The 21,386-nt window shown below is 43.2% G+C and overlaps 1 protein-coding gene across 1 annotated transcript in view; it reads left to right on the top strand.

Moving 5' to 3' along the window:
* The first annotated feature begins 6,000 nt into the window (after positions 1–6,000).
* Positions 6,001–21,386, top strand: part of dlc1 (DLC1 Rho GTPase activating protein) — a 70,201-nt gene continuing 54,815 nt past the window's right edge. The window contains exons 1-4 of the mRNA XM_076145200.1: positions 6,001–6,532; positions 7,369–9,294; positions 14,050–14,184; positions 14,461–14,598. Of these exons, the coding sequence (XP_076001315.1) occupies positions 7,384–9,294; positions 14,050–14,184; positions 14,461–14,598 (2,184 nt within the window). The 5' untranslated portion in view covers positions 6,001–6,532; positions 7,369–7,383. The remainder of the gene's footprint in view (positions 6,533–7,368; positions 9,295–14,049; positions 14,185–14,460; positions 14,599–21,386) is intronic.

The raw sequence follows: 21,386 nt of genomic DNA, 5'->3' as shown, positions 1-21,386 counted from the left end.
TGAATACAACAATCACACGCATATACAATACACAGTCACAACAATTATATTATGTCTCTCTATTAAAGACTTATATATACGAAGTCTTTACTTGGGTTATGAGTGTTTGTTATTTAAAGGCGAATTGTATAAAACTGCTCATTGACAACATTAACCTTCTAGTTCACACCTTTACAAATGTTGCCAATTTAAACAGGTATTTATTAACATTAAAACAACGCAATGTTATTCTTAATATATATTTCCCTTTTTACCAACAACGTGCTGCTAATTATGTTTACTGAAACACTTATAATGCACGTCATAACGTCATATACACGTTTCTGTAGGTTTGAGAGTGAAAAGCAGTGAGCATTTTATTGTTGTCATTCCACTCAAACGTAATAACGTAATTTTCAAATGTAAAGAAAATGATAGCGTAGAGCGGTGTAGGAAGGAAAAATTACGACGAGCCCTAAATGTAACATTGCAGCCCTGGGAAAAGTCTCCGCGGAGAATTTGGCGCTATCCAGTGGAGGGATGAAGGAACTGGAGAAATGGAGTTAATCTCCAAACACACTTCATGTTGTTTAAACGAAAACAAACGATCTAAAAACGGTAAGCCAAACTTAGCAAAAGCTAGCCTCATTGAAAGTAGTTCTTACTTTTAATGCTAGCTCACTGGCTCCTGTCCCAAATGGAACAGAGCTTTTGTTAATGTTATTAATTACACCCGTGCAGTGGTGAAATGCAAGTTTTGGGTCCCTCACGATGGACACATATTTATAAATCCAAGCAAAGAAGTTACAAAGGTAAGACCATCTCTGAATGAAATCCTTCGATTTTTTTGTCAAAGTAATAGACTGCTACTCTGCTTGTCCTTCTTGGTCCCGTCTTCGTCAATGCTAGCAGTACTATTCCTTGTCAAATCCTTGAGGTGTGTTCTATGTGTCATGCTCCCATGTTGGTCGGACATATCATGTAACTCCTAACCAGGTTCAGATGTTTGTAGACACATCTTTTTCATGCAGGCCAGGCTTGTTGTTTCTACTGGGGTCTCTTTACATTTCCTGGCCGGTACATTTCCTTCATGGGTTGGAATGGCAAACAGTCTCTCAAAGAAGTTGTGATTTGCTTCTTTTTTAACCTCCTTCTACTATTGCACTATAATCGTTTCTCCTCCTACTCGCTCTCTTTTTACTCTTCGCTAATGCACATGCACAGTTTCACAAAGAGGCACCTTTCCTGCCTAATAGCAGCTCTTATTGTGTCAATATGGAATAAAATAAAGAATAACAAAAAGTTACTACAGACAAGACAGGACCACAAGACATGATAAGTTACTCCTCAGTCTAATGTGCATGTGGTTAAGAGGACAAGGGCAGATGTTGGGAGGTTACATTTGGAACTGAAATGCAAACGCACAGTGGGTGGAAAAGTTACCGTCCAGAGGTCTCTCATCTTATGATGAAACAGCTCGCCGTCCCTCATCTCCTGACTCTTAGACTCAAGTATTTCCGGCTGATGCTGCTGTGGCAACCGTGTCCAAGGACAACACATTTTTCCTGGATGTCTCCTGGAAGAGGCCATGCGAGTAGAACATATGCTGAACAGAGTGCTGGAGGGGAGTGGGGCGGTACGTCACTGGGCTGGCCTTCACATCATCTGGTCCAAGCTCAAGATTCATTCCCCATAAACAAAAGGACAAGAGAATAAATATTATTTGTTTAAGTCCGCAGATCCACGGGTGGGACCCTGTAAAAAGTGTTTTTCTGCTTGGTAAATGGCTCTGCTTTCATTCTGAGAGCCTGCACTTGGTTTGTTCTGAGTCAGTTGACCTTTGTTAACACAAACAAGAAGAGCCGCTACAGCAGATGCCAATGATATCAAATATTTCCAACTATCTTTGTATTTGTGTGCTCAGCAGAAGTACTTTTACATTGACTTCAAACTAACATACAATTGAGTCTGTCAAGCAAAATACTTAACCCTTTCCATATTAAAAAAGTCCAAAAGGACAGCGTTAACAAATCCATCTCCCTCCTAAGCATATTAGAGCACCATATACATACTCTTTGTAGCTGTCAATGTCGATCTGCGATACAATTTCCATGTTTAATGCTGATGCATAAGAGGGTTATGCATATGCGTAGGTATAGTGCATTCCTGCACATACTTCAAGGCTACAGTGTGTGAGAATGTGCTTTGGTGCAGGTGGTAAATGTTATAGGCCTGTGTTTGAGTCAGAGAGCACAAATGGAGTCCATCTGTTGTTGCCACCTCGCCATACTCTGACCCATATGGACCTGCCTCGAATGCAAACCTCTTGGCTTCTCAAAATTGGAATAAGGCCTCATCCAGATTTTTATACGCAGTATAATATGTTTCTAAATGGCAACATAGGGGTTTTTCCAACTTGGACCTGCTGTCTCTCCCAAACTGATGGAACTTAAACTGGAAAACAGAACGTTATACATTTTTCTGATACTCTTTGTGGGCCAAAGAAGTGTACCGCAAGTCTGTTGGTTGGTTTGTTGATTGCTTGGCAGTGTGAAAACATGGACCATATGGGCAGGATGTGTGTATTTCCTTAATGGGATATTGGCATGGATGCATACCGAAATACTAGACATATAAACACTAGACAATACTAGAAATGTCCATATTGTGATTTTTGGAATGACACTATTGTTATCTCAGACAATGGTGTCCGTCCACAGTTAAGCGGTCACAGTGTTGTGTACTTATATGGAGTTTGCAGCAGTTTCTTATGTGTTGGCGATTGTGTCATCCACGAAAAGCAAAGGCCAGATGCCCCAGAACTGAAATCCTTTAGGTCACGTGATATTTGTTTTGTGATAATAACATACTTTTAAAATGGAAATGTCCCTTTCACCGATCCACCGCTGCTCAGCCAGAAGCTTTTAACCGTGTAAGTCCTCCACAAAGACCAGATGGTACACAGCAAACAGTGGGACTTTCCCAGTGTGTGACACAGCATTATTATCGTCATAAAGATGGTGCTCACGGGTGTGTTTGTGTGTGTGTGTCATTTAAATTAATGAAACGGAATACAAAGAACACACACACACACACACACACACACACACACACACACACACAGAGGAGGCATTTGGTCCTCCCTTGTCTAATACACAGACCCCCTCACAAGAAGATTAGTTAGATTATTTTAGCCTGGAGACTGTAATGGTCTGTATCCTCAATAACTTCAACTTCCTGTTCCCACGGTAACAGTCACACTATAACCCATGATCACTGGCCAAGTCCCCCTAAGTTCTTCCCACAGCTCCACACTCATGGACGGCCACTTCCACACAAGCAAAGTGGGCTGTAATCCACACATGATTAACAGCCCTCTAGTTTATTTTTTATACGCTCTTAAACTGCATCATCACTTCACATGTCTACAGACGTTTCATTCAAGCAGTAGTGATTGTTCCCACCCAGGGTTTCAAACACACGGAAACCGCCATGACGCTGGGTTTTGTAAACCACAGGGCATCGCAAGTGACAGGAAAGCATTGCCAGGATCTCAGTGTGGTTCCTTGATGTTATTTTTAGATGTCCAGATGAGATTCTGAGATTGTTTAGTTTTCTTTTTGAGTGTAAATCAACCCTCAGCTGTGTTTTTATAACTTCATATAAGTAGTAGGCAAGGAGAGTCAAATGGTTATTTGAAGAAGCCTTAAAAGGGTGCAGCAGAGTGTTGTCAAAGCATTCTCTGTGTGAGCAATAACTCAAAATGACTCAGTTATGGGAGGGACATGCTCTACAAGCATCACCTACATTTTCCACCATGGGCAAACACTCTGTGTCCTCCAATGCCCATGATTTAGACTGGCTTTTTTCCAATAATAAACTATATCAGTGAGGAATGTGAGGCCTGTTTCCTTTGGACCCTCACTGCTCCACTTAAGAGACCGAGGGGTTGAACAGTGGGGGATTATGGGTGAATCATGAATAGGTCTTTCTCATCATGTATTTGACCGCTGCAGACATGTGAGCAGTGATGCTTCTTATCAGAGTGTTTATCCCCATCGTCTGCGATGGAGGAAACAGTCGCAGTCTGGCGGAGGACAGAGATCAACTCTCACGTATTCATTTACACAGATTACCAATAGTCTGCACTCATTAATACAAATCACCACAAAATACTGCTAAATATGGAAAATGTTTCTGTTTACATGTGACCTCAGACAGTCTTGTGATGTCATCGTCTGAGGCTCAAGGCTTGCAATAATCAAGAGGAAAGCTGGTCTGAGAGTAAATCAAGTTTCAAGGTACATTTTGTTTTCATGCTCCAATTTGAATGCTTCACTACTGTTGCAGCCCCTCAAGCTCCTGTGCCCACACACACACACACGCGTACAGACACACACATAGCCCACTGACATCTAGACTCACACGTGTTGTTGATTTAACATGTGTTTGCACAGCGTCGCCTCCTACCGATGGATCAAATCGTGACGCAGCCCGGTTGCCCTGTGACCACGCAAAGCATTCTGATTGGGGGAACTGTAGCCTCTTAAATTATAGGCCCATGTTGGAAGTCCACAGGAGGTAATGAGTGGATAGCCTGGCCCCTGCACTTCAATCATCAGCCCAATCCACATGGAAGCTACCATGACCAACAGGATCTGCATTCTGTTACACTGCACTTGGCGTGACCACAGCACATGTGACACGCTACAGAGGAGTCTTGTCTCACTCGGTTCCTCCCCCTTGAGTACGACCATCTGTGTCCCTGGAGAGCCAGCATGGACAGCAGAGTGCACATTCCCATCACAGCCCCTAAGAAAAGACTCATCCACAGCTTCTCCTCACATCTGGTTGACCTAGAGGGTAGAGTTGGGGGTCAGAGGATAGTCGGAGGGGGCTTCATTCCAGTCCTCATTTCTGTGTTTGTCTTCTCTCTGTTGCTTTGACCCACTGCAGATCTGAAAAATCCGCCCCAGCTTCAGTTTGAGAGAAATTTGACCACATAACCTTTTGGAAAGCAAAACAAGACAATAGACAGTGATGTTGTCAGGACATTAATGCATATTGTGCATATTTGTGCCAATGTGAAACCCGAGCCAACAATATGGAGCTCTGTGTTTTCAGGTTTGAATGTGTGATGCACTGTGTTGTATGTGGCCTCAGCTTTATTTGAAATTTAAAGTCAAATTTTGCTGATTGCTTTTGTCCTCAAAGTTCTCAGTGACATTTCATGCAAATATCACTGGCTTTGCTTTTTTCCTTTTCTGCTCAGCGCCTCTGACAAATGACTATATTAGGAAATGAATGGCTGGCATTTGGGTGCTTAAATGTGTTCTTTTTTCTCTGAGGTCTCCTTTAAAACAAAGATATCATGCAGTACTTTGTGAAAAGGTCTATGTTCGTACATTGCAGATGAAATGAAGGCTTCTTATGTTGTCTTCTTCATTATGACCACAGAATATCTCCCTTTCCAGGTTTATTTGTTTTATTTTTTTAAACTTTTTCTCAATATGTTTGGATACTTCTTGTGTTACACGATGACAATTTTTTCTAAGCATGCCTGAGATATATAACTGCCAAAACATAAGAACAATCTCACTTGGCTCACAGCCAGGGGTCTTACGAAGCAGCATGTCTGTTACTAATCAAAATCAACTGGTGGGAGCCTTTCCCAGCTCGGTGAAATAGCGAGCTGAAGAAGAATGAAGGAAAGAGTCCAGTGAGAAGAGGAAAGAAAACAGTTTGGAGAGGGAAGGTTTGCTGAGAAGGAGTTTCTAAGATGGTGAGGAAACAACGTGAATTAGAGGAGGAGTGAATAAATGGGTATAGTGTGCTTGGAGAGTTGTGAGAAGGGGGATGGGGCTCCAAGGATGTGACTCAGACTCCTGTCAAAACCAGGAGGGAGGGGACCTGATGAGAAAGGGATAGAACGGAGGAGAGCAGGGGTGGAGTGGGGGAAAGAAAACCCGGCCCCTCTTACGGCACCTCAGCTCTCGGCATTCAGCGTCAGCAAAAAGCCTAATGTGATCAAGATGGAAGTTGTTTCTGGACTTTTCACTGCTCCCCGGCGCTCTGCTTGCGTTTGGGGGCTGCTCTGTTTTTCCCACCGGTTTACAACGGACACACTGACTGGGATCCAGAAAAAGGCTTACAGAAAGTTACAATAAGGGCTGCTTACAATAAAGGAATACGTCAAGTCACTTGGAAAGAGATGGATGCTTGTGTCCGACACTCGGACGGACGGCTTTAGGATACCTTTTTAACATCTCCGGATAACGACTTGGAGCGAAAACTGGAAATGCTGCCTGGTTTTTATTGCAGAATATCCTATTTCTGGATTACATTGTAAACATTAAGTACATATTGTTGTTACAATATGAATTATCACAAGCGTGGAGGTGCTGTTGTTGGTTCCATGGCATCTTGAAGGAGCAACTTCTTTGGGACGTCGTTACGGATCTTTGATGTTTGGGTCATAAGCGGGAGCAGGTTGATGTCAGAGGTTGCAGATGGCAGCTGGTACCATCCTGCTGTTTTCCTGAGGAAACCAAAGGTGCAAAACGGAGGAAAACACAATTTAATATTATTTTCACTGTTAGAAAATGATTCATTAAGGAGTGTATGATTGGCATGAGATGTAATGTGCAAAATAACAGCATCTATGAATGTTCATTTATTTGGTGTTTAAATCATGAATCACACTTGTAGGTCTTTGAGTGATTGAAGAATAACTGAAATTATAGTTCAAAGTTATATCTAGTTTTCTTATAAGCAGATGCTCAGCAAGAATTGAGTCGTTCTTGTGTTTCAAATAGAACAACTGAGAATAAGTGCAGTTCAGAGGAATATAATGAAATAATGTTTGCTCTATAAGTAGTTTTTTTTAGTGTGAAATGACATATACAGTCTAGAGACCTTCAGTAACGTAAGGGTTAAAGATTGTTGATGTTATTCATGCTTCCAATGTCATTATTAGAGATCATCACTCAGTGTTCTCATTTCTGTGGTGCCATGGGTGGGTTCAGTTACAGTTATTGTTTTCAGAATGCAAGCCGCTCTGTTGGCTTTACTCCTCAAGGTTTCCCAACGCTTAAGACCGGAAATAGTTCTCCACCAAAGTCGTTAAATACAGCTAAGTGTGTTATGTTGTGAATCTGAAATATCCATATTGATGAGATATTTTTTTTCCTGGTGCCAGATTAGCAGAAACCTTTACAGACCATGCAGAATACAGTTCACACTTTCCAGGAGAATCCTAATAGAATTAGGATGCTGTTAATTCTGAAACGGAAACAGAAGTTATCCCATTGCCATCTGCAAGTTCAGTTAAACCCATTGCATCAGGACATTAATCGGTTTCCTGTTCTTTTCTCCTCTCTTCTCTTCTAGCATTAGCTGTCCACCATGCCAGTAGCAATACGCAAACGAAGTTGGGAGGAGCATGTGACTCACCCATCAGGATTACAGTACAGCTATGACGATCTGGACTTGGTCTGCTGTCATGGGGTTGATAGCGAGGGACGGTGGACAAGTTTGGCCGGTTCCAAACAAGGACGACGGACGAGGTGTGCATCTATGCCAGAGTGCTGCCACCAACCCCCCTCAGAGGACCTGCCTCAGACGTTTGAGGTGGAAACTTCAGTTGTGGAACACGAGGCAGATGAGTCAGAACAGTTGGAGCTAGATGGACCACCTGTGTCTCGGGATTTACAAAAAGAACTGTTGCATAACGCTGACAAGTTGGTTGATGCTGACATTCCCCAAAGACCCCCTGAATCTGAGCATCTCCACACAGGAGACACTGCAGATTGCGGAGGGTCATACTGTATGTTGAGCAGTGAGATGTGCGACGGAAATAGTTCTTGTGCAATTGATAGCAGTAATTGTAATAGCTCAACTAGCAATGGCAAAGGTGAGTTTGGCACAACGACTAATCAGGATCATGACATCTGCGAGGATGATAATGTCTTTAGAAGTATAGGATATATCTCTGCTGAAGAGCAACAATGCATCTCTATCTGTTCAAACAATGGGCCCATGCTGTCTGAAACTGCTGGTGAACCGTTTGGCAAACTTCCAGATGACAAGGAAACAAAGGAGAGTCATACAGAGGATCACATCTGCTCCCCTGAAATCTCTGAAGCCACACTAACCCAGTCCTCTGCTACTGAACTAGAACCTAAAGCTGACCTGCCAGATGTTGAGGAAGAAAAGATTTCCAGCAAGAGCCAAGCTGGTGCAAATGCAGCTTCACCTCCTGGTGTGCTGCTGTGCCCGCTTAGTATCAAGGAGAGTGGTGATGTAATATCAAGACCTGACAAGACTGTGGAGGCAACAGCAGAATGTGATGGTGCAGTGAGGAAACTCTGCGACATAGAAGCTGACGAGCTGGAAGATCCAAAACCTCTCAATGAAAGATCGGGATCAGACCTTCACTCACAAGCCACTGAGGGACGTTCACACCAAGGAGAGAAAGATCATCCTGCATGTACGAGAATATTGGATCAAGCTTGTGATTCTAAGGTATCCTACCAGACATTGCCTGAACAGCACAATGTTGAAGTGACAGCAGTGAACGCGGCTCAGGGAGAGGAAAGGCTGCAAGAGGACAGCAGAGGAAAAGCAGCAGAAGTCATGTACGGGGGAAATTCATCGTCTGATATTTGTATCAATAGCAATATGTCCTCTGAACAGTCGGCTTTTGAGTGTTTGAAAGGAGACCACCCAACACTAACAGACACTACTCAATGTGCAGACCAGCATATGGCAATAAAGAGCTCTGTATGTGGAGAAAACACTGATGGAAGCACGGCATTCAAAGAATCAACGTTTTGTGAGGAGCAAACTATCACGGATCAGTTACAGCTCGACAACAGCTGTACAAAACTGGACACTATCCACGAGGTCAGGCTCACCGAGGCAGATGACAGCGTTGTACCGTACACTCAAGAGAACGTTGCATTGGATGTCACCCACAGTCCAAAGGTTCCATCATCCCATACGAGCGATGACCATACAGCTGAGCAACACACCCAAAACCTGCCATCATGTTCTACAGTGGTCAGTGAGGAACTCTCACCAGAAGGACTCCATGGCAACCAAGCCCAGGCTAGTTACTTTAGTGAGTCACCTGCCTGTGAGGTGGCAGATGGTCAGAGTGAACGCCACAGGCCTGGAGTCACATTCTCTGCAATGGAGGAGGCAGCACAGACGATCATTTACAGTGGCACACAACTAGCCAATCCAGTTTTAGATCAGATGTGTGAGGATGGAGATCAGAAGGAGGACAACGTGGTGAAAGTGCGTACCAGAAAGGTAAGACTCAATACATCAGAGGCAGATTATGTAAATACATGTAAGTTTGTATGGGTGCCATTTGCCGTCAGAGGTGAGAGAAGATGTTTTCTGCTTGCTTTCTGTGAAGTAGTCACACTTCTGGCGCCGTAAACCAAAATGCAGCTCTGTTTTACATGGACGGACACTTACTGGTCATTACACAGCCTACAAATAATTTCTGTCCCACTCTCTGGCAAGACGGTTGGAAAACAATGACTTCACTCTCACATGCTTACAGATCTGTGAGTGGGGGGATCTGTGAAATGTTTTACTCTTTCTCAATCGCTCACAGCAAAACAAGGTCCTATAAGGGCATGGAGATTACCAACGAAGGGGCTTTGAGAGCTCACAGGACATATGGACCCTGCGCTGGACAGCAAAATGATCTCTGGGGCGAAAAGCGTAAATCGCAATCTCCAAATGTCCAGTAGTGTTTACACAGTGTGAGCCAGCATGCGTGTTGGGTACAGCAATGTGCCAAAAATGTCACAGTATTAATAAGCAGCTCACGAATTTTGGCTTTTTGTAACACAGCAAAGGCCAGAGCACTGACACAGAATTTATGAACTATTAGCAACTGCAGTGTTCGTCATTCGGAAATAAAAACAAGCGATTCTTTATTTAGGCAAGTTGTTTGGACACGCACCATATTGAGGGGAAGTTTAACTCTTGTTACACTTGATAGTTGACGATGATCATCCAGTTGTAAATAACAAAGCTCACAGTGTTTAATTTGGAAAAAATCCCCACGTCAGTTAATTTTAGTAATGTAGCTTTAGACAGATGCGGCGAAATCTCAGCCAACAAATGAGTGAAGGGTGGAGTTTGTGTTGGCGCGCAGATGTCAGAGGGAAAATTGTGTTCCTGCATGAAAAGTATCATCAAAATGCAGTTGGCATGCAATGTACACATCGATAAGATAAACACGTTTGCATTTTATCTATGGTGTATCTGTAGAAGGTAAATAGGTGAGTCAGCTATGCGGTGCGGTTGATGCTTTCCTCTGCTGTCATATTGTGTACTGTGCACTTTTACTACACTGGAGTGTGTAATGTGAGGGCCTGTGGGAAGTTAGCCGGTCCATGGTGTAAATATTGTGACAGCGTATGGTTTTGTAGCCAATTCTGTGGTTTGGCGAGGTTCTGTTGTACTTGCTGTAATATTTTCAGTGTATTTGCTAATGTTCAGTGCCATTTAGTCATAAGTACTGATTTCTCCACTATTTTCCTAAAGTAGAATTTAATAAATGTTGCGCAACATTTGCTGCAACGCTTGGAACCAGCGACGGTACTGAGTGCGTAACATATGAGCCCACTCACTCGCTGACATGCTTTGGTGGTATCCGCGGTTGCCAGAGACTCGTTCTGTAATCCCTGAAGTTGTCCAGTATTATCATTGCATTATTTGAAAATAAATTCTGTGTTTTGCACGTTGGAGGCCCCTCTTAGTCAGAGCAGCATGTTGACGTCACCTCATCAGCTGCCAAAGATGAGAGCGGCCTCTGAGATCATAACCCAGTGTAGGGACATGGAAAACCTATGCCACATTTATTACTGCTGGCTTTTGTTTGAATCTCGGGAAGACCTAAAACCTTTGTATTTCATATCCAAAAACCTGGCTCCTGGAACTTGAAAAGATGAATCCAGCCATAAAACTGGAAGGCGCCAAGGCAATTCATCCACCATATGGTAATGGCTTGAATTCTCTTTGAGAGCACCACAGCGTTTCCACCACAGGGTGTATTTTCATACTGTATGCTCCCAGTTTACCCAGAAAATGTGCTTTGAAGAAGTTACTGTAATGACATACTGGATCAATCTTATTATACTCTTAATGCAATCATACACTATGAGCATGCATAGCATTTATTGATGCATCGGCTCATATCAGGTACACAGAGATGGATGCCATGGTGACAAAATATGAATTAACATTGTCATTATCTTCCAGGGAGGTCATATATCTTCAAAGGAAATCACAAAACATTAATTTCTTTAGTGGACAATGGCAGCAGCAGCTAGGAATTATCTCTGACAAAATGAGTACAAGGCACGAGTTACATCCATTGTAACTAATGATAATGTCTCCATTGGACCGTGTTGTTGCAGGATCACTCTGTAAATTGAAGCCATCTGGTTTACATAATGGCCTGAGATTAACCCGATATCGGGCTTTGTTTCTCTGTTTATTTGTTTTAGCAACAGGACCTTATCTTGACCTCAGGGCCAAACTGGCTCAAGTCTCTTTATCTGCTACCAGACAACTTGGCAACATCACTGTTATACTGATCCCTCTCTCTTTCTCTCTTTCTCTCTTTCTCGCCCTCTCTCACTCTCGCCATTTGTTAAATCTTGTAAATGCAATAGTCTGATATGAAATTGCACACAATGCAGAGGTCATCAGAGAAAGAGGCCCCCGGTTCAGTGGACAGGTCTGACAAATGGGATGCAGGCCACTGTGAGTGTGAGACGGGCATGAAAAAGAGAGTAAGGCAAAGGGAAGGAGGGGTCTAGCAGTTCAGACAGTGTGGGAACTGTCTCCCATCTCAAAAAACAGGAAGTTGAGAGGAATGTAATACAAACCTCAAAGGATGGGGATGGGAAAAAGAGAAAAGAAACCTTCTGAGAGCATCCGGACCACCAGAATGCCCCCTAAAAGCATGGCTCCTCTGCTGTGCCTGACATTGCAGTGCACTTGTTTTTTACTTGGCTTCTTTTTACAGTTGTTGTTGCCATCTCCATCCAGCTGCTATTGTTCATTCACTGTGGCCTCGTAAAGATGTCATTGTTTTACCACGACACAATGAGTCATTGTGATAGTTTGCCAAGGAGACAGAAAGTAGTCATGTGCGCTGCGACTGGCTAAGAATGCCAATGAATGCATCAATGTGAGAGGCATTTCCATGGCACACATGGCCTACGTGTCTATTTGCTCCCTCAGCAAATCCAATAGGAAAGGCTTTTGACAGGCTAATTGGGCTCTAACTGGAAAATAAATGTAAGCACCAGTCATAAGACATTATTAGGGTTGGAGCTTGGAGCCAGGCACAGGGCTGGAGCTGTAGCCTGATTGCCATGGCGCAGATTCTATCCAGAATCCACGAGCTTGTCATCCACACAAGCATTAGCGTTAGTCACAACACGGCTCATATGAATGCTGCCATATGTACACACCCACTGTAAACTTAACACACACACCATCAAAACAGATCAGCCTCCTAACATGTAATGTTTATGATATCTGTCAGGAAATGATCCATCGACATAATCCAATATCAAATTTCAATGTTGCACACCTACATATTGACAAAATCCATCAAAACAAGGTCAACTTCAGGTAAATATGTTAACATGCCTCCGTACGTTTGCACAGACATGCAGTCAGAGTGTCAATGTGTCGTATGAGCTCACTGTCATAAAATCTTTAACAAGAAACAAGTGTGTTTGTGCAGATTGTAACATCTGTTTGGGACCAGTGATGTCAATTCTCGGGGTGCTTCTTCAATCTCAGACAGAGAGCCACACCCGGAGCCAGAGTAAGAGACGAGACGGCGAAAATGAAAACAAAATGCTCTCAGGACAGCGTTTACAAGTTGTCGGATGATTGCTTGTATCCCATTAAACAAAATGGAGATAGCAGAGAGTGCAAGGATGAGAGAGTAGCTCAGCTCAGCATGTCTTACTGGACTCGTGCCACTTGAGGTCAGTATAAGTTAGTAAGTCCTGTTATCAGACAGTGTTGGGTTTGCTAATTAACAGGACAGATTGGAGGAATGAGGGGCAAATATAGGAAGTAAGTCCAAGACATGGCCACATGGTTGAAAAAAGATATGCAAAGAATGTAAAGGATGAAGATGGAATAAAAGCTCATGTAGGATTGCAGATGGTGACACACTGTGGATATACATGTATGTTATCACCAGGAAATCTTGGAAAAGGAGGTGAAAGAGTAGAGAAAGGCAGTGAAAGAAAGATGCCGTTTGTTTGGCATGAAAGGCCAAAGTGTGTGTATGTGTGTGTCATGGTCAAGATGAATCAGGATCGCCTTCATGTTGATTGATATAAAGGACAGCGTGGATGAGCTATGTCTAGGCCAATGTATTAGCCATTCTGCTTCATCTTGTTGTTCTTTATTGAACAAGAGCCTGTAGCGATGACCTTTATCATCTGAAATGTCACTTCTCGGTCCAGGCTAGGGTCCATTTGTCAAAATAGAACAAACTGCACCCTTGGTCCAGCTGGCAGTGCTTTGTCCTGCCACGCTGATGGGCAAAGGGAGCGACAGGCTGATGAATTGCCACAGTGTGTGACCAGTGTCACCTCATGCCTCATGACTGATGAAATGATGGAGATCAGATGAGGACAAGTGCGATGCCTTCCATTTAACGCAAATAGTAAATGTTTCCAGTTGTCTAGATGTTAAAGAATGACCAGTAGAATGCAGTAGAATGTTTGCTTCACTTCTCCATCGTTATGTTGCTTACCAGTGCTTATTGGATCCTTGATATAGTTCATATTAATATACCATACACTATTTTAATCCTATTTTTATGTTAACACGCTTCATCGTATCATGCAGCAGCAGCAGAGTGACATGCTATGAACCCTTGTGTAGGTAAACATATACCCTGCTGTAGTGCCCTTAAGCAAACCACTGTACCCCATTGTCGTTGCGCCCGCCATTGCATTTTATCTCCAGTATTTGTGTTTTGAACTTGCTTGTCTCTTTCTTCAGCGTGAGCATGCTCGTCTGGACTCCATGGTGCTACTGCTGATGAAGCTGGACCAGTTAGACCAGGAGATTGAGAACGCCCTCAGCGCCACCTCCTCCATGGACACCACCCCTATCCTCCGCAGACGCCAACTCCTGGTACCTGGTCCTGGTTTCTATATGATGCAATGTTGCATTCGCGCACCCACTTACTGGCCACTAGAGGGCTCTATAACTCCTGGGGTCTTGTAGGAGACGTCTGAAGCTTCAGATACAGCTTTCATTCATTCACTTTCTCTCTGTAACGCCTCCGAGCTGCTTTGCATGTCACTATGTTCATATAATGTTGGAAAAGATTTACAAAAGCACACTGTTTATCCCAATAATTTAACCCCCACATTATGCTGTAGTCATCTGTGTGTATTCTCTGTGCAGGAGGTGGATTTAGGATCTGTACCAGGAGTCGCAACGTTGCAAAGCTCAAACCCTCTACATTCACACCTGCATGTTCCTGCTGCAGTGGCTCCAACCTCAGAAGCTGCACCAGTCCTCGGAGCAAAACCGAAGAATCGAGTAAGTCAGGAAATGTTCTCTATTAAATCTTTAAATGTGAATACCAAAATCAGCAGGACATTAAGTGAAATTGAACAAAAAAGAAAGATGTCCTGGCTGAGGTTGAAACAGGTGGCTCAGCTCCCCACAGCCTCTTTGAATGAGCAAATACCAGCTGCATCATTTGAAGAAAGGCCATGGGTTTACTGAATATTTTATTTTTCCCCTCACTCACAGACTTTTCTACCTGCTGTGTTTCTTTTTCTCTGAGCCGTTTTGTGTCGTCACATAATTTGAGATAAGTTTGCCAAGTTTAGTGATGAGGCATATTCTATTCTTCTTATTTTCGTTTTGTTTGCACAGGGACAGACTTTCTCCAACATTACAAGGTTTAAAAAGACCAACAGCCAACACAAAGGGAACAAACATATACTGGCACACTCATAGTGACGCTGCCAATTGCAGGAATGTCCTCCAGCGCTTAGGGCTTAGCCAAGCAGACGTTAAACTCTATAATTAGCTGGTTCCAGGGATCTAGACCCCTTCGCCCTAACAAAAGGGTCATAAGAGGGGTCTAAGAGGTGAAAAGCCAGGGCAGGGGGGTCAGGGGGGGACATGGTTTAAGGGAGACTTGGGTCTTGAGACCCCTTGCTTGCACACTTAATGACTTCGTCAGCCCTGCTTTGCCATTTCCTTCAGTGCAGGACACGTTCGACGAGGTGGATTGTTACAGAAGCAATAGTTTGTTACAATCTGAACAGAGAAATGCCAGATACTGACATTAGCAGTTCCAATGATGTAGTAATGAATACTGGGGATATCCTAAATCCAAAACACGATGTTTCTGTTAAACTATCTTCTCATCTTGGTAGAAGATAACATTGCAACCTGAAGACATTTCAGAATTCATAGACAAAAGGGGGCATCTCACATTCCTGAATGATCTGTTATTGTTCACGTTCACATTATTTGAGCCTCTTGCGTGCCATAACTCTACTGCTGTATCAAAAGCAGGCTGTATTTCTTTATTTTGTTCCTACCACTTTACATGGCACTGAGTAACGTACGCCATGATGGGCTATTTATTATGGCCGCTGTTCACAAACTCCACCCTGAAGTAGTCAAAGCTTGAGTAAACAGTGCTTTCACTGAGCCTAATGGGAGACGTTTTACAGTGGAGGCCCAGCAGGGTGATTGATTGAAGCCAATGAGACAATGACTTCATGAAAAGGATTCTCAGTGCTTCATAGCTGTAGAGGGCTGTTGAGTCCTTTCAGACGCGGGTCGTGACGCCCACTTAATCTTTTCACGTAGACAATACAGATCCTTTAAATGATGTAAACAAGTGGCAGATGGGACGTAGATGTAACAGGTTTGAGATTGAATTGAACCACATTTGTTCATTTTACAAGGTTTGAAGTTGCTGGAAACAATCAATTATCCAACCTCAGTAATTACTAGAGACAGATGAATTAAATCAAATTATTACTCTAAGCGTTGGTTGAGAAAATTCAAATGGAACTAGTTGTAAAATGGTAAAACAGATCCTCATATTGTAACAAACCTAATACATTAATAAGTGTTGCAAAAGTCAGCCAATCACCAGTGTGTTCAGTGGCATGTTCAGCCTTATACATGTCCCGACAACCGCTCGCTCTTATTTGACAAGTTCACACAAGTTAGGAAGCAACATATATCTTTTAAGCAAGTAAATGTGAAGAGCAATCATTTAAGGACTAACGTTAACACACAAACCGCTACTGTACACACTCTCAAATAAATGGGAATTCCAAGCAGTTGAGTGTAAAGGGGTCGTATGTAGGACGATTACCACACAAACCTGACAAATAACGTACAAAGATAAGCAGCTCCGTGTTGAAGGTCAGTCAGAGTTCAAACATGGAATTCTGGGAAGAAGTAAGATAAACTGATGCCAGCACCACCAAAAATAAATATTTTTCACTCTGACTTTGTAATACTTTTTCTGTCAGCAGATGTTCAATGGAATCTCATTCTTGAAAACTTGAAAATGTGTAATCATGTCTTATCATGCTGGTGGCATGGTTTGGTGTGTGTAGCTTGTGTGTGTGTAGATTCATGTTCTAGAGGCTGTCAGGACATTTGCTTTTGCATTCCGTCCATCTTCTGCCACATTAAGGATCCCAGGTACCATTTCTGTTACTACTGTAGATCGAACAAGTAAAGATATGCACACACACACACACACGCACACACATACATGTTTCTGAAGAATTCATACAAGAGCTTGACAGCTGTAGCCTTTGGGGATGATTGTACCAGGCACATAAACAACATACTGTTCTGTCTTTTATGTAACCCTGATAAGTGTTAAGTGGTGCTACGTGGATTTGCACACTGGCGATGAGTGAACATGAGTACAGTATCACTCTCTCGCTGTTACACACACGGCTCAGGGGTGAAGTGAATAGATTCTTGGCTATTGTTAGCCTTCAGCAGGTGGCTGTTATTCTCGCGTGGAGTGTAGGACCAGCTTCTAGCGGATGTTGTGCCACAGCAGGTGTTTATTTCTCATGGTAATTTGCCATTCTTTGCCCAAAGTGTTTTTGTTGGCAGGTTTCTGTTACTTAGAGTAGCAGGTGTCATATAATGTTGTTTTCCTTTGGCATTGTTGTGTTGCAACAGGTGGGTATTGTTTGGAATGTACATTGATCCATCTACGGTTTGGCTCGCTCGCTCAAACTTCATTTCAGAACATGTATTACTGGTACTCAGTGATGAATTTAGTGCAGTTAAGTGTAATATGTAGTGGCATTCCACAAATATGTTCTGTTGTGTGTGTGTGTGTGTGGTGTGGCAGCCATTTGTTATGTGGATCTATTTTTAGTGGTGTGTGGCCACAGAGGATGTGCCAAGTCAGAGCGTCGGGTGGAGGTCTGACCGACACTGACCTCTGTCCACCTTCCTCTAAATGTTACAGTCGGAAACAACATATCAGTCACCTTCAGTCCTGAACGTTCCCACCAGCAAGACACAGTTAGAATCCCCCAAAGACTTCTACTAGTTTACGAGGCCGAGGCCATGACAGTGTGTTAAATTTAGCACGGGAGTGTTTTACATGTTATGTATGGTGACAGGGAATGTGCTGCCCGATACCAGCGCTCATCCTTTCCATCTTTAGGTAAACATTCCATAACAGGGCAACCTTTGACCTTTTCATTTGTATCTGTATTCCATCTCCTGGGCAACAGTGCTACAAACAAAACTTCTGTTATCTCCTTTGGTTTTGTCGGGTTGATGGTAATGTTGGAGCCGCTGGAGTTTCCATAACTGTGGATTTACCGAGCTGATTCATAGATGAGACATAGAGGCCTTTTTTTAAACTTTGAAATGATGGAAATACTTCATTTGTTATCAGCTGGTTATATTTGCACGTGGTTATTTATCTGTCTGTGATTTGGGGGACAATAGCAGCGCTGTGGTGTGCGTGCTAAGGTCACTAGCAGATCTGTGCTCTGTCCTTCCTCTGTGTTCCGCTTTGGCAGCCTCACAGTCCCCAAACATCCTTTATCACAGCCGCACCTTGTCACTGTCTCACTCAGATAAAAGATTTACTTTGCTACTTTCCCTGTTTCACCTTGATTTTTCCTGCGATCTCCTGTCTTTACGTTTGCTCTCACTTACCGCCGTCCTTGGTCCGTTGTCAAATACCACTTGTAGCAGCCATAATTGCATCACATTCCACCCACATATGCAGCCTAAAGACCGCAGTAGGCCGTAATGAGTCAGCGAGCTGTGAAACCAACCGCCATTAAGGCTGACAAGAGGTGCCAGTAATGGTTCTGTCCCTGGTCATGGCTAAACTAACTGCTTTGTGTGGTGTCATTGTCCTCAGGGTCACTGCTCTGCTGAGCACAGCTGCAACAGTGAGGCAAACACAGCAGTTGTGGTTAAAAAAAAAGAGGGTAAGAAAAAAAGAAGACGTGTGTTTGGGACAGGATGTGGAAAATTAAGTTCTCCTCACTACCCCACAAGGAAATCTTGTTCTTCCTGTCAAATCCAAGAACAAAGATATAGAACAAAGATCCAATCCAAGAACAAAGATATAGAACAAAGATCCAATCCAAGAACAAAGATTTAACAATCATTTAATGTATATTGTGTCTGTTTTTGGTTGTTATTAGAGAAGCATCATGAAGCAAAAACCAAACAAGAAGTGGAGCAATAGTGCGGCACCTTGGGACCAACCCACAAAAACACAGACGAGAACATGGAACTCCCACACAGACCCTTTTTTTTTTTTTTTTTTTTTTTTTTTTAAATATATCCAAATCTAATATAAATGGCATATCTTCGTGTTTGAGTTTGGTGTATGGCAGCATTAAGAAATAAAATACTTTCACCCCTGGCTCCACACATCCACCAACTGTAGTCAGACCCTTAGGTTGTGCGGTTGTGCTCACACTGTGGAATGACAGTTTTCTCCTCCAGGTGTTTTGTCTACCTGACTGTACCGAGTCAGTGAAGCCCAACACCAATATATTACGTAAAGGAGACAGTAAAAAATTTGCAGAGAATATTTTTGGGATGATGCACTCGTTGACAATAAATCTTAGGGATGACTGGAGAGCGCAGCCATCTGGGAACACCCCTGCAGCCTGCTGATAATGAAGCGCCATAAATCACAGAACCAACAAACAAACTGATTGATGCACAGACAAATATACATACATACACTGTCTGTGCACAGTTCATAGATGCTGAAACATGTATACACAGGAATGTAGTTCACTTGCGGCAACGGTTATTCCAGACAACAACTTTCCCTCAGGTTGGAGCACGACATTGAGAGGCAGATCGGTGTAGCGTCTGCAGTGATTTGGATGCTGTAATCGATTTGAGTTCCAACATTTACCTACAGAAGCGAGCTATAGAATGAGGAAAGCAGGTGGTTGGTTTTCAAGGAGTTCGCTGCAATGAGGAGGTTGGAGTGTCTAAGCAGGTTGCTTCCTGGGAAGGTTCCTGGTATGTTTACCTGGTTAGAGACCAGAGGGTATAGACCCAGAATATGATGGAGGGATTATGTGTCCCTCCAGGTCTGGAAACATCTTGGAATCCCCTTTAGCTCCTTTGCTTTGCCTGCTGCCCAGTTAAGTGATGGATTGATGGATGAATGGATGGATGGATCAGGTGGATGGGCAGCAAAGACATCCTGTCTCCCTGAGGGACAATTTGGATGCAGGATGTTTTGGTTGCCCTTTATTAGTCCCTGCCCCCTGAATTACAGAGTCTTGTGTGCATTTAGTGGTAAGTCAGTCTGGCGATATCACAGAGCTGCGATAGGACCACCCCAGCCTCGCACAGAAGACGGCATAATCTCTCTGTGTTGTTAGGCGACTCTGTTTTCTCTCATTGTCGATGGTTAATCCACAGCCAAGCATTGTTAGTACAGTTCAGGGTTCAGGGTTCATAGAGCTTATTATCCCTATTACCTCTGGTCCAGAAGTCAAATTCAATCGACTGGGAAGAACAGTCGACCCAGATATCACATCATTTGTTTTTATATAATATTACACCACACTTGCTTAATTGTTATCATACTAACTGTTATTACACTCATGCTTAGACCCAATATCCCTTTGTTACATTATTCCTTTAATACATTTTTTAAGCCCTAACATGACATCTTGTTGTAATTGATGATTTTTGCTTTTGGTATGATTCATAGACAGGAACAAAATCCAAAGCAGATTTGATTGAGTGCATGAAAACACAGTATGATTCAGAGAGACTTAACTCCTACATATATGAGAGCAGACCTCCTGTTTTGCTTCAAAACAGAGACCACCTCTGGTTATACATGGCTACCTGCGCAAGATGTGGTGATTATTTTGCCTTTTCGGAGGAAGAGGCTTATAGTCAGACAAGTTAAGAGTTATTGTCTTGTCTGGTGATGGATTCCAAGGGCCGGCCGACAGTTCACAGCTTATGCTCCAGGGGCCCCAGCACTAAATCCCACCAGACACTGCCTGAAACCAGAAGCCTGTTGCTTTGGCTTGCTCTAGTAAACAAAGGCAAATGTGTGTGTGTGCTTGTATAGGGGGGGTCCCATTTTTACTCTTTTTCAGCGTCCCCCTCCTGCCCCGACACAGATCATATCTCATGACTCAAGGTTGCGTCAAGAGGACCAAGTCTCAGCTGGCGGCTACCGTGGAGATGAGTGTGTGTCTACATGGAGTGTGTGTCTGCATGGCGTGTTAAAATCATTAAACTCTGAAACACTTAACAAACCAAGATTCCCAGTGTTATGAAATAATCTCTCTCTTTTTTCTGTCAATCCACACTCACTGAGACCTTTTTGTCACCACGTTGGGCTGAGAGCCGTTCTGGATCCAAATGGCCGTTAAAGCGAACATCTGGACACTTCTGCAGGAAATGTTTCAACACATCATTTCACAGAATCTTTCACAGAATCACTTCCTGTTGACACACTTCATGTGTAACATATGGAAACTATTAAAATGTGGAAAAGGGATGCGAGGGAGAATGTTGGGGGGGGGGGGTTCCTCAAGGAGAAGGGTGAAATGGAATTGTTTCCCACGTTCCCCTGCACACGTGCACTCGGGGGTCGATAGAGCATGAAGAATAAATTCCTATATAAGTGCAGGGCAGAAAGAGCACATTCATGCCAGTCAAAAAACATAAATGAGGTCCAGATAACATCTCCTGGGGCTCTGGACACAAACACATGGACACACATACACACACACACACACACACAATGCCTCTCTCACACACAATTACCTTTTACATCTAGTGCCGGAGCCGCC

This window comes from Genypterus blacodes, unplaced genomic scaffold, assembly GCF_046128005.1.
Source record: "Genypterus blacodes isolate CSIRO-AG114 ecotype Tasmania unplaced genomic scaffold, CSIRO-AGI_Gbla_v1 ptg000030l_1, whole genome shotgun sequence".
Taxonomy (NCBI): Eukaryota; Metazoa; Chordata; class Actinopteri; order Ophidiiformes; family Ophidiidae; genus Genypterus; species Genypterus blacodes.
This window is presented reverse-complemented; position numbering and strand designations above follow the sequence as displayed.